Below are 14063 nucleotides of genomic sequence, written 5' to 3' on the forward strand. Positions count from 1 at the left end.
TGCATTTGGTCGCTCACGACTTTTATCTTCCTTTCTCATTCAAAGAATAAGTCATCCAATGTAAAAAAAAAGAAAAGAAAAAAGATAAGTCCACTTTTGAGGGAGGGGGATGGGGAGTCCTAAATACTAAGATCTTACTCAGACATGCCTGCATTGCATGGATTTCTTGGATGTCATTTTTGAAGGCGTACGGAATAATATAAAGCAGCGTGCTGGCACAGTGTTCCAAGTCCTAATAATCATTTCATCCCGGCATGGAAATCTCTCTGGCACTTTTCCTGCGATCCTAGATAACTAGAGATTGTTAGTTGTAGAAAACTGAGCAGCCGCATTTGACAGTTAAATGCTTTGGGATTTTTGTTCCATCCTGATGGCCAGTCATTTCTAGCCTCTTTAGATCGGGATTACGTGGGGACCAAGGGTCTCGAGTCTCCTTTTAGATCGTTCCTGTGGAGTTTCGTAATTTCTGCTGTGGAAGCCCCGTGAGGGTGTGTCACTTAGTGGCTTACCGTTGAAAGTTTGTGCTCTAGCCGCAAGCCAGAGGACATCAAGTGCTGCCGGGGGAAAGGGCTGTGTTATTAAGTGGTGTGGGTATTCCTTGGGGCCTGGGATCTTAGTTACCGGACAGTATAGACATCCTTGTCCTCTTTTTCCTCCACTGTGTGTTTATAGATGCTGGTGTCGGAAATAGAAATGAAACAGAGCAAAATGGATGAGTGTCAGAAATTCGCAGAACAGTACTCCGTGGCCGTGAAGGTGAGCGGGCTGGTTCCTTGCGTCCAGGGTAACGTGCAGGGGTGGCTTCGTTCCGTCTCTGCTAAAACTGAGAACCATGTTGGCTTGAGTCTCTTGGACAGTTATCTGTTCATTCTTTGTGGGAACCTGAGTCCCAGGGTGACCCTGGGTTCTTTCATGCCTCCGCCACACATGTGCATAGCACACCCACCCCACGTAGCTCTGGAATCTGACTCTTACCGCCTTGCTGATCCCTCCCCACCTTGCTGGAACTTTCCACGGGAGAACTTCGACCTTAGGACTGTCCTCCCTGTGCTGAGTCGCCCCCCAAGCTCAGCTTCCACCACCTAGATCCTCAGATCTACTTCCTCACCAGAGGAGAGGGAGGCTGGGAATACCAGTGCATTGGCCCTAAGTGTCCCCACGGGATGTGGGACCTTTCCTGGCCACCCTGAATGTTTCTGACTTGTATCACCCCCTGGAAACATCTCGGGATTGGAGCGATTCCTGAAAACGGGGTTCTGCAGTATTTTCTGAAAGTTGGCGAGACCCGGTTAGGTTTCCCTGCGTTAGATCACAGTAGAGGGACCCCCCCAGGCGGAGCTGGGTGAACGTGACCTCACTGGTTCCTTTGCACAGGACTACGAGTTACAGACGATGACCTACCGGGCCATGGTGGACTCGCAGCAGAAGTCTCCGGTGAAACGCAGGAGGGTGCAGAGCTCGGCCGACCTTGTCATCCAAGAGGTGATGCACAGAGGGAGGGTGTAACAGGCAGAAGCCTCGCTTTCACAATCTTGCACTTAGACATTTGTCTTGTGGTCACGTGCGCCTAATAGGAAGTTCACCATCCTGGCCATTTGTAAACGTACAGTTCAGCGGCCTTCAGTACATTCATAACGTACTTGACCACGAGCCATTTTCAGAACATTTCATCATCCCCAATAGAAGCGCTCTGCCTATAACAACGCATTTATTAAGGGTTTTAAAAAACCCTTTGAAAATCTTTATTTTTTCTCCTGCAGCGTAGGGACGTTCCCAGGTTAGGGGTTGAATTGGAGGTCGAGCTGCAGGCCTACACCACAGCCACAGCCACACCAGATCTGAGCTGCATCTGTGACCTACACTACAGCTTGTGGCAACGCCCCATCCTTAACCCACTGAGCAAGGCCAGGGATCAAATCTGCATCTTTGAAGATACCTGTTAGGTTCTTAACCTGTTGAGCCACAGCAGAAACTCTGGAAATATCCATTCAAGGTTAATTAATGCAGAATAATAAATGTACCTCATGATTAAATTTAGAAGAGGATTATCAGCAAGTGCAGTTTGCACACAAGTGATCTCATTCTTGGTGGCTCAGCAGGTTAAGGATCTGGCATTGTCACTGCTGTAGCTCGGGTTTCATCCCTGGCTCCAGGAACTTCCAAATGCCGCAATGGTGCCACCCCCCAAAAAATCTCATTCCTCTGCGGTTATCATTACAGGGCAGTTGTGGACTTCCCTGTCACAAAGCCTTGTTAAGATTTTAATTATTCCTCAGCGTTCATTCCACTCATTTAGGGCAACTGGGGATGACATTTTTATTATGTTTTCCTTACTTGCAGTTCATGGACCTAAGGACACGGTATACTGCTCTGGTCACCCTCATGACACAGTATATTAAATTTGCTGGCGACTCTCTGAAGAGGCTGGAAGAGGAGGAGGTAACCATTAACCACGGGCAGGTCACTGAAAAGGAGCCATGAGGTGGTTGCATGATACGCTCACATGGTTGAGAGCTGATATATAAGTGATGAATTATAAAATTACTGGGAAAAAGAGAAGCTTAGGATTTGGCAGTTGTTATTAAGATTCTCTCGGATTGAAAACCATTTTTTTTGCTTTTTAGGGCCGCCACTCCTGCATATGGAGGTTCCCAGGCTAGGGGTGGAATCAGAGCTGCAGCTGCCTGCCTATGCCCCAGCCACAGCAACGCCAGATCCGAGCCGCATCTGCCACCTACACCAGAGCTTACAGCAACGTCCACTGAGCGAGGCCAGGGATTGAGCCCACAAGCTCATGGTTCCTAGTCGGATTCATTTCCGCTGCGCCATGATGGGAACTCTGAATTGAAAAATATTTTTATTTTTCGCTCTAAGGACTCTCATATGATGGGATTGAAGGTCTTAAGTGGTTCTTTTTCAATTATGGACTGTTGGCAGTTTGGCAGAATATTTTTCAGTTTTCTCACAGTTGAGCAGTAAACTTCTTTGAAGTATTCTTACTACTGTTATGAGGTCTGCAGAAACACTACATAAACACCTTTGTTTTGTGCATTTTAAATTAATTTACCTCTTCAAGGCTTTAAAACAAAAGCCATTAAGTTAGAAGTGCCAGGTATTTATACAAAACAGTAGTGCTTTTTAAGAATTGCAGATTTTGTTTTTGCTTTTGTTCTTGTTTTTGCCAAATATGTTTTCATAAAAGCCTGTTGTATCTAATTCTAAAGGTATTATGCTATGCTCTAGTCTCTTGATTTGCTTCCTATTCCTAACCTCAGAACAGACAAAAATAGTAAACTGAATGCTACAATAAGAAAATTGTGGGGCCTTAGCTATTTAAATCAGACCATTGTTGACGTTCTGAAGGTGACTCCATTCGTATCATGAGAGAATCAAAAGGGTGTCCAATGTCTAAGAGATGTCACTTTCTTAGCTTCAGAAGTGTGACAGCTTTTGTAAGCTATTTTAGTCTGTTCAGAGTTAACAGTTTTCTCAGCTAAATCACTAACGTAGCCTCTCGCACGTCTTTACCACTAGCTTCCTTTGGGCTTAGAAAGGAGGACAGCGTATTTTCCCATGGAAATAATTGGCAAACATTTTTCGTCTATGAAAGAACATCCATCATTTGTTTACGTCTTAGTTTTTAAGAGCTATGATTCCGCTTTAAATGGTGTGCAGGTCTTTTCAATTATATGCCTATAACTTCAATATAAAGTAAAATATCATGTCCTTTCCTTTCTAATAGCGTATATGTGAGTACACATATATGAGTGCTTTGCTCAATTTATCTGAAGAGTTAGAATACTAGAAGTTTCTGGAACCAAAAGATATTTCAGAAAGCTGGAAATATATCCAGATTATGTGTGTCATTCTTCGGAATGTACATAACTTCTATTGACTTGAACCTCCAAACAATATCGTTCATGGAAGCTCATGCAACAATGATTGTAATTTTAAATAGATTTTAAAATTCCTTACTAAAAATTCACCACTTAAGGATCTTAATAATGGAATGACTTATAAAAGAGCCATAGCTCAGACTCCAAAGAGCAGTGTTTCTGGGTTTGTAAAAACGCACATCAGCAATCTTGGTCAGAGAGAAGAGTTTTCATTAACGCACAGAGCGTGGAAGAGGGGGGCAAGTTAATTTCAAAGATGATAGTGGATTGGGTACAGAAATGTTAGTAGAGTATCTGAAATGGGTATTAGACGGAGAAAGAGGTTTTTCTCGTCTGTGTTGAACAGCAAAATATACTAAATGTTAATCGCTGAGATTAACAGACAGCATGCCTCCTTGGGGGAACATGTAGATAAAACTCGAAGTTCTTTTTATGGGAATAAGTTTGAGATCAATAAGAAAGCAAATCAGTAATAGAACTAAATTACATCGAGTCATTTTTCTAATAGGTGCTAACAATTCAGAGTTATTTAGGCAACATGAGATAAAATGACTCCAAGACACTCAGAGTTTAACCATCAACTTTTTTTTTCTGAGAGAATTTGTATTCTTTTTAAATCTCAGAGCATGACCAAGAAGAAAAGGGAGAGGTTCAAAACTTAGCAATAGCTACGTTTTAAGGGAAGGTAGATGAGGAATTGAGAAAGACTCTACTTCTGTTTAAATTATTGCTAATGAGTTTGAGTTGATGATATAACACCGATAACCTATGGTATTGATAACGAGAAATTAAACTGTGATTATACACTAGCCTTGATCGCATCCTCTTGAGGTCAGTGCAAAGCAGATCCCTCCCCGCTGAGATCAATTCTGTAATCAATAAAGTGAACAAATTTTCTTCATTGGAGTTGACACTCTAGGTATTTTTACCAGCATTTGTATTTAACAAATATTTTTATGTTCGTGGAGGATCTAAAGGTACTTGTGGAGGTGGAGTCATGTGAGGCTGGTCTCTAACAACCGCCACCAGATCTGTGAGTATATGAAGCACGTTTTTTTCTAAAGCCACCAGGGACTGTGGCTGCCTTTGCATTAGCAATTCTGATTATGATTAAGTGTCATAAGAGGGCAAATATGAATTAGTAAGAAATTACAAATCTTGACAATGAGATCCTGCTGTGCAGCACCGAGAACTATGTCCAGATACTTACATCGCAACACAACAGTGGGAGGAAAACGTATGTGTACATGTATGTGTAACTGGGACCCCATGCTGTACAGTGGAAAAAAAACTTAAGAAATTACAAACCTTTATAGAATTTTCCTCCGTCATTAGAAATTACAGATTTTTAGATAATTTTCCTCCTTCCTGTTAGGCATTATTTCCTGATTTGGCTCTCTCTTCCAAAGTTCTCTATTTTGTTTCATTAACCATAAAACAGGAGGAGGTAAACGTTATTTTAAATGTCCACCGGGCGAGGCACGGAAAGCTGAATTTTCTAACGTCATTCGGTTCCTGGATGTTGTACGTTCTTAGCCTGTAGGACGCAGCTGTGGGTGAGAACACAAGGAGCACAGTTGTGAGGTTTGGGGTTCGACTTTGTCCCTCACCTGCTGTGTGAGTTTTCAAAATTAGGGAGCCTCCCTAGACCTCAGTTTTCTCACCTGTAAAAGGCTGAAGCGGTGCTATAAGGTTCCTTCTTGCCGTAACATGCTGGGCTCGCTCATATTAAAACCAAAACTCTTCCGAAGAGGAAAAACAGATTCCTTGGTTCAGAAAACCTGACGCAGGTTTTTGTCTCCTGCCCGTGCTGACTTCCTGCAGCTTCGTCTCTGAAGAAGGTGGCGGAGTTGGTGGTGGGTTTGCTCCTGCCTGTGGCTTCCCTTGTTTGTCCAAGTGCTTTTCTGAGCCTGGCTTCGGCGTTTTGGGAGAGAGATTGGCGTAGAACGGATGTGACCCTTCTGACCGTCTCTTATAGATGAAAAGGTGTCAGGAGGCTTCTGAACACGGGGCCTATTCGGACCTGCTCCAGCGCCAGGAGGCCACGGCGATGGAGAATCGCAAGCTCACGGGCAAGATAAGTGAGCTGGAGAGGATGCTGGCCGAGCTGGAGAGGCAGAAGTCCCGCATGGAGGAGGAGCTGCCCAAGGTCAGGGAGGCCGCGGAGACCCAGCTAAGGAAGCAGCAGAGGGACGCGGCCGACATCGCCCTGCAGAAGATGCGGGCAGAGGGCGAGGCCCAGCGGTACCGCCGGGAGCTGGAGGCCGTCGAAGGGGAGAAGGAGGCGGCACAGCGGGAGCTGGAGCACGTGCGGAGGCTCACGGCTGAGGCCGAGGCCCGGAGGGCAGCTGTGGAGCAGGACCTGCGTGGCTTCCAGAGCCAGCTGGAGGTGCACAGCCTGGCCAGGAGGGCCCTGGAGGACCAGCTGCAGAGGAAGGCCTCCAGCCTCCACAGCCTGGAGCAGCAGAAGGACGAGCTGCTGGAGGAGCTGCGGAGGAAGCAGGATCGCGAGCATGAGCTCCGGAAGCTGATGGAGCAGATGGAGAAGGACCTCACCTTCCAAAAGCAGGTGGCAGAGGCCCAGCTGAGAGAGAAGCAGCGAATTGAATCGGAAGCCCGAAGGCAGGTCGCTGAGGTCCAGTGCTCGAGCCGAGAAAGTGCACTGCCCACATGCTCTACCGCCCAGGCCCGGGAGCTCCGGCAGCAAGTGGATGAGCTGACGGTGGCCAATCGCAAGGCCGAGAAGGACATGAGGGAGCTCAAGAATGAGCTCAGTGCCCTGCAGCTGGAGAAGACTTCGTCTGAGGAGAAGGCTCGCTTGCTCCGAGCCAAGCTGGACGAGACCAACACGGCGCTGAGGGGCCTGAAGCTGGAGCTGGAGAGGAAGGACCGGGCCGAAGAGGGCTACTCCCGGCGGCTCCAGGACCTGGGCAGGCAGCTGAGCCAGACCACGGGCAGAGCTGAGGAGGTCAGGCAGGAGGCCGATGACCTTAGCAGGGTGAAGCACAGCTATGAGCTGGAACTGCAGTCTCTTCAGCAGGAGAGAGGGAAGCTGCAGAGGGAGGCAGACCGGGTTGCGAGGACCCGGGCCACCACTGAGCGGGACGTCCAGCATTTACATCCGAACACGGTTGCTTTGCAGGGAGACCCGGAGGCCTCCAAGGAGAGGGCAGGATCCTGCCAGAGGAAGTCAGACCACCTCAGAGAACCGTTTGAGAAAAGCCACATGCAGCTACTTGAGCACAGTCAGGCCGAACGGGAAAACCACGCAAAGATCCAGAAGCTTAAAGAGGACCTGGAGAGGAGCAATGCAAGTGCAGACATGCTGAAACGCAAGGTGGACGAGCTCACCAAGCAGAATAACGAAACCAAGTCACTGATGCAGAGACTCCAGGCAGAGTCAGCGAATGTGGTCTTAGAGAAACAGGCCATCCAGCAGAGATGCGAAGCCCTGAGGGTTCAGGCGGATGGGTTTAAAGACCAGCTCCGCCACACAAATGAGCACCTGCACAAGCAGACCAAGACGGAACAGGATTTCCAGAGAAGGATCAAAAGCCTGGAAGAAGACCTGGCCAAAAGCCAAACTCTAGTCAGTGAGTTTAAGCAGAAGTGCGACCAGCAGAACCTCATCATCCAGAACACGGAGGAGGAGGTGAGAAGTCTGAGTGCCAAGCTGAGCGCATCCAAGGAGGAGAAGCGCCTCGGGGAGCAGCAGGTGCAGCAGCAGCAGGCCCAGGTACAGGAGTTGAACGACCAGTTGAAAAAGGTGCAGGGCGAGCTGCACTTGAAGACCATCGAGGAGCAGGTGACACACAGGAAGATGGTCCTGTTTCAGGAGGAGTCTGAGAAATTCAAGCGCTCCGCGGAGGAGTTTCGGAAGAAGGTGGAAAGACTGATGGACGCCAAAGTCATCACGGAAAACGATCTCTCGGGCATCCAGCTGGACTTCGTGTCCCTTCAGCGGGAGAACTGCAGGGCCCAGGAGAATGCCAGGCTCTGTGAAACAAACATCCGAGAACTCGAGAGGCAGCTTCAGCAGTATCGTGAGCAGACGCCGAAGGGGCAGGGTGGGGATGCAGTTCATGTCCAGAAGTGTCGGAAGCTCCAGGAAGAGCTGGTGGCCCAGAAGCGGCAGGTGGAGAACCTGAAACAGAAGATGGACCAGCAGATAAAGGAACACGAGCATCAGTTAGTGCTGCTCCAGTGTGAGATCCAGAGGAAGAGCCCAGCCTCCAAGGCAGACTCTGAGCTAGGGGGGAAGGAGCGTCAGCGCCCTGGGGATCTCGCCTCTGGGACCACGGAGCCTCGGACCCCCCTGACCAGGTCCCCTCTGCAGAGGTGGCCTCAGGAACCGCAGCCGTCGGAGGAAAGATGGCCGTGGCGGGTTGCGAACCAGATGTCCAAGGAGGTCCAGGGCAGCCTGTCGGGGGCTCCAGTTGAGCAAGAGAAGAGTCCCCAGTGTTACTCTGAGTACTTTTCCCAAACAAGCACTGAAGTACAGATAACTTTTGATGAGACAAAGCAGCCTATTATCCCAAGACTGTCAGAAATAGAGAATCTAAGAGAACAAGCTCTGTACAATTCCAGGCCCGCTGTCAGGTACCAAGATGACAAGTGTGAAATGGACCTGGTGACGCTTTTGACGCCCTTAGAGGTATACTGTGGGTCCTGGGGCCCCGTCAGCTTCCCTGTGTGTGCTCTCCGCTCCTGTTTCCTTTCTCTTCTGGGCTGAATTCTCCAACGGTGTCGAGTGCCATCGGCTCCCTGTAGTTCCAACAGAAGATAAGGCTGTCATTTTCTAGTGACTTACTTAATCTTTACTCTGAACTCTATTCTTTCATTTTTAAATGTGTGAGATTAAAAACACAGATGTCGTGACTAAGCCATTCTGTCTATGGGATTGTGTTCTGAAAATGTCTGACTATAAAAAAGCCAGAAAAAGCAAGCAGTTAACTAATATGTGTTGGGGACAAAACTTCATCTCTGTCTTTTTTGGTTTTTATTTATTTATTATTATTATTATTATTATTATTATTTTTTTTTTTTTTTTTTTTTTTATGTCCACACCTGCAGCCTGTGGAAGTTCCCAGGCCAGGAATGGAATCCAAGCTGCGGCTGTGACCTGTGCCACAACTGCGGCAATGCTGGGTCCTTTAACCCACTGCACAGGGCCAGGGATCAAACCCACACCTCCGCAGTGACCTGAGCCACTGCAGTCGGATTCTTGGTTAAGAATCCCCCACAGCGGGAACTCCACCTCCGTTTAGACGTATCATTTTAATACCTTAATTGTCATCTAACGTTTAAACTTCAGACTCTCAAAATAGTAGCATTTGTTCCTGAACCCTCTTTGGCTTTTCTTCTCTCCTCTTTGCTGTTCTGTGAATTCTGTTCGGATTAAGAGTGGGTGATGTGATGTTCTTTAGGTGACCGTTAATGTGTCGTCAATTCCCGTTGCAGATAGCTAAGAGCAAGCAGTACGCTGTGCACACCGAAGTCACAGCGTTCAAGCGGGAGAAGAGCCCGGTGCCCAGTGCTGACGCCTGGATGCTTGAAGGCTGCGTGGCATCTGGGGCACCCACAAGAGAGTTTCCTAAGAAGGGCTCAGAGTCAGAGGCCCCCCAGACCCTGGATGGCGACCACGCGTGCTCGGTCAGGGAGGATGAGTTTCAATTCCAAGGGCTCCGGCACGCCGTGAGTGCCAGGCAGCTGGTCGAAGCTAAGCTTCTGGACATGAAAACAGTCGAGCAGCTGCGGCTTGGCCTGAAGACGGTAGAGGAGGTTCAGAAAAGCCTCAGCAAGTTTTTGACAACACCCACCTCCATCGCGGGGCTTTATCTAGAATCCACAAAGGAAAAGATGTCCTTTTCCTCAGCCGCCAAGAAGATCCTAATAGACAAGATGATGGCTCTGGCGTTTTTAGAAGCTCAGGCAGCAACGGGCTTCATAATCGACCCGCTTTCAGGTCAGACCTACTCTGTGGAGGACGCCGTCCTTCAAGGAGTTGTTGAGCCGGAATTCAAAGTCCGGCTCCTGGAGGCTGAGAAGGCAGCCCTGGGGTACCCGTGCGCTTCTAAGGTGCTGTCAGTGTTCCAAGCCATGGAGAACCGGATGCTTGACAGGCAGAGGGGCAAGCACACGTTGGAGGCCCAGATCGCCTGTGGGGGGGTCATCGATCCTGTGCGGGGCATCCGCGTTCCTGCAGAAGTTGCCCTGCAGCTGGGGCTGTTGAATAACGCCATCCTGCAGTTCCTGCATGAGCCGTCCAGCAACACCAGGGTCTTTCCCAATCCCAACAACAAGCAGGCGCTGTACTATGCGGAGTTACTGCGCATGTGCGTGTTCGACGTGGCTGGCCAGTGCTTCCTGTTTCCATTCGGGGAGAGGAACGTTTCCAATCTCAGCATCGCAAAAACCCACAGGATCTGCGTTGTGGACACCAGGACTGGAGCAGAGCTGACGGCGCCCGAGGCCTTCCAGGCCAACCTCATCGAGAGAAGCATGTACCTGCAGCTCTCGGAGCAGCAGTATCAGTGGAAGGCAGCCACGTTCTTTGAGTCCTGTGGGCGGCCTTGTCAGGTGCTGGCCGACGCGAAGACAGGGTTGCAGTTCAACGTCAGTGAGGCTGTGGCGCAGGGCACGGTTGACAGGGCCTTGGTCCGAAAGCATCAGGACGGCCTCCTCACGTCGACAGAACTGGCCGATGCCCTGCTGACCCGGCTGGTCCCTAAGAAGGATGCACAGAGTCCGGTGGCCGGGTATTGGCTGACTTCCAGTGGGGAGAGGATCTCTGTGCTCAAGGCCTCTCGGCGGAACCTGGTCGACAGGACCACCGCCCTGCGGTGCCTCGAGGCCCAGGTCAGCACCGGGGGCGTCATCGACCCCCTGACCGGCAAGAGGTACCGGGTGGCCGAAGCTTTGCACAGGGGCCTGGTGGACGAGGGCTTTGCCCAGCAGCTGCGGCAGTGTGAGCTGGTGATCACGGGTGTCGGGCACCCGGTCACCCACAAAGTGATGTCGGTGCTGGAGGCCGTGAGCGCGAACATCATTAGCAGGGACTTGGGAATTCGCTGCTTGGAATTTCAATACCTGACGGGGGGGCTGGTGGAGCCCCAGACGCAGACCCGGTTGTCCATCGAAGAGGCCTTGCAAGTCGGGATTATAGATGTTTTCATCGCGACCAGACTCAAAGACCAGAAGTCCTATGCCAGAAGCATCCTGTGCCCCCAGACCAAGAGGAAGTTGACGTACAAAGAAGCCTTGGAGAAAGCCGACTTTGATTTCCACACGGGACTGAAACTCTTAGAAGTCTCGGAGCCCTTGATGACAGGCATCTCTAGTCTCTACTATTCCTCGTAATGGGATGCATCTAGATAGCCGGGCGCAGGGGTGAGGCCGTCCGTCCCGTGTGCCCGCAGCCTGATGGTGTCGGGTGCACAGGCTAGGAATAGTAACCGTGTCACCATTTGTTTCTCGAGGGCTGGAAGTAGCTGACTGCACAGAAGAGAGGAGATTTTTTTTTTTACATCAAAAACACTAAGATTGACTGTTCCCAGTAATGGTTCCCTTTAGCTTTGAGATTAGCTTTTACTCTCCCACTGAAATAGAGGCATCTTACCTGGAACACAGCCTAAGCCTGAGGAGCTGCAGCAAGCGTACAGAGCTCTCCATCACGGGGGTGGAGGCAGGGGGACCAGCCTGGTCTTAGGGCTTATTCAATGATTCGTCACATTCACCGACAGCACCTGCAGAAGCACCGTGCCAAACAAAGGGGAAAATGTTAGTTTGCTCCCACGTTCGTGAGGCTGTCGTATTTCACATCACCTCGAAAAGGAAGAGGTTTAGTTTTTCTTATGTAGTTAACACTGTGCCCTATCCCCAGTTAAGACTCTGTAATTAAAAGCAGCATAAATGAATGGGTTATGTGATGGCAGAGAGGCAAAGTTTTTCTTTATTCTCTGGATTTTCTGGTTTTGTGGAGACTGGATTCTTTCCGCTTTCCACTGTCTGATGCGCTTCTGTCAAGAAAATTGTGATTGTGATGCTAATGCAAAGGCAGCAATTCAAAGATTTTCTTGTGCTTCATGAATAAAGAATTTTTAATGTGTCCTCTCGATTGACCAGCTGGGAGGGAGACTGATCCTTCTAGACGGCTTGTCCACAGCCTCCTTTGCTCTCCTAAACCTTTTGCAAGTATATCTGCCATGTGACATGATGAGTATGGTTAAGTAAATGAATAAAATCTCTTAGTAACCTGTGTGTGATGAAAAAATGCTTTTACATCATGGTTTTCTGTGGAGAGGTCGCTGTAACAGTTCAATAATTTACTGGAATATATCTTTTTTTTTTTTTTTTTAATTTTACCACTCACACCTGTCAGAAGTCACTGGATGAAGAAAAGAAAGAGCATGTTGAGAAAGCCAAAGAATTACAGAAATGGGTATCCAGTATCAGCAAGACATTGAGAGATGGAGAGAAGGCTGGCAGGTCCTCCTTGTCCAGGCCAAAGGTACTCACTTTGTCCTGGTTTTAATAAAAACAGCGGTGGGGAGGGCGTACCCATCGTTGCGAAGGAGAAATGAATCCGAGAAGCAGAATCGAATCCAACTAGTACACATGAGGATGTGGGTTCAATCCCTGGCCTCGCTCAGGGGATCCAGTGTTGCCATGAGCTGTGGTGTAGGTTGCAGACGTGGCTCAGATCCCGTGTTGCTGTGGCTGTGGTATAGGCTGGCAGCTGTAGCTCCAATTCTTCCCCTAGCCTGGGAACTTCTATATGCCGTGGGTCGGGCCCTAAAAAGCAAAAAAAAAAAAAAAAAGATGCCCCCAAAACAGTAGTAGGGAGGTTACACTGAGTTGATACAGTCCACCTAAAAAATGCTTCCGTTCTTGACTTTGGTCTTCCCCGTTTCTATAGGTGATTGTAGTGAAGATCAGAGAGGTTAAGTAACTTGCGTGGGCACTCACAGTACGTGGCAGGAGGACGCTGAACTGTGTCAGTGTTAGTCTATCAGTAAACTGCTGCTCTTCCCTTGAGAGTAGATCTGCTTCCTGATTGGTAGGTGGGATTTGCAGGAGAGCAGCATCCTTCTTTTGGGGGCCCAGAGTACATCCACACTCTCTTCTGTGTCATAAAGAGATGCGGGCTCATTCTCACAGTGAGAACAGACGGTTTTAAGAACAATGATACAAACCGAAAGGTTGTGTTTAGGGGGATCGAATTTAGTTGTGTTTTTCCTGGATCTTTGCCATTTCCTTAATAAGTGTTCAGCAGTCCCCATGGAAGTGCTGGGTTCTTCCTTCCCTAACTTGCGTCCTCGGGCTGTGTTCTAAATCCCACTACTTGGCATCAATTGGGAGGCGTCAGTGCTCCGGGGTGTCCCCTGGAGGCTCTCTGGGCGCTGGGTTCAGCTGAGCAGTGTTGCTGCTGCTGTGACAGCGCTGGAATGGCTATCTCATTAAAAATGAATTCCCACCAATTAAGCAGCATTTTCCTTGAACACTTTTTTACTGCACCCTCTTGCTCCTGCCTGACCGGACATTACAGAGGTGAGCAGCAGCTTCCCTTTCTGGCTCTGCATCAGTGCTCTTGTCATCACTTGAAACAGACTTTTTTTTTGGCCACACCCGTGGCACGTGGACGTTCTGGGGCCAGGCATCAAACCTGCACCATAGTAGTGACCTGAACTGCTGCAGTGACAATACCTGATCCTTAACCCACAGCACCACAAGGGAACTTCTGAAACGGACATTCCTCTCATCCCTGAAACAGGCACCGTTGACATAATTCAATAGCGGAAACCATCAGCATCTTGTCTGATTTTGCCTGAGGTTTGAGGCAGATATGCCTTATCTGAGATCCCCCCTTGGAGAGGTTTATAGACTGAGTATTTACTTGAGTTCTTCTTCAGCTGAAATAAAGCCAGCCTAGCTCCTGGTCTGGCATGCTATATTTTTTATAGTGGGGAAGAAATAAGTTGGAATGCAACACATTGAGTGTTTTAAATCCCAAACCTTCAGAGTAATTTTATGTAAACATTCAAGTTTCAAATATCTTTGTCTGCCCCCTGTCACATAGGAAAAGAGCCAAAAATAGGGACATAAACAGTAGCCGGGATCTCTTGGGAGAACAGGTTTCTTTTGAGGAATGCGGCTTAATAACCCTTG

General features: G+C 48.7%; 2 protein-coding genes across 50 annotated transcripts in view; both read left to right on the forward strand.

Moving 5' to 3' along the window:
• The window catches only part of DST (dystonin), a 488220-nt gene that overhangs the window by 321498 nt on the left and 152659 nt on the right, over positions 1–14063 (forward strand). For all 49 annotated transcript variants that reach the window (XM_084967821.1, XM_021098569.2, XM_084967788.1 and 46 more), the window contains 4 exons: positions 673–756; positions 1375–1482; positions 2341–2439; positions 12277–12405. In XM_084967821.1, coding sequence (XP_084823947.1) covers positions 673–756; positions 1375–1482; positions 2341–2439; positions 12277–12405 — 420 coding nt within the window. The remainder of the gene's footprint in view (positions 1–672; positions 757–1374; positions 1483–2340; positions 2440–12276; positions 12406–14063) is intronic.
• On the forward strand, positions 4906–12003 carry LOC146401501 (desmoplakin-like). Its single transcript, XM_084967922.1, has 2 exons — positions 4906–4929; positions 9357–12003. The coding sequence occupies exon 2, from the start codon at positions 9444–9446 to the stop codon at positions 11253–11255; it is 1812 nt and encodes a 603-aa protein (XP_084824048.1). The 5' UTR covers positions 4906–4929; positions 9357–9443; the 3' UTR covers positions 11256–12003.

Source organism: Sus scrofa, chromosome 7 (assembly GCF_054392235.1).
Source record: "Sus scrofa isolate SSC_HxYL_T2T_F1_AM1 chromosome 7, Sscrofa_HxYL_maternal_Yorkshire_Landrace_v2.0, whole genome shotgun sequence".
Lineage (NCBI taxonomy): Eukaryota > Metazoa > Chordata > Mammalia > Artiodactyla > Suidae > Sus > Sus scrofa.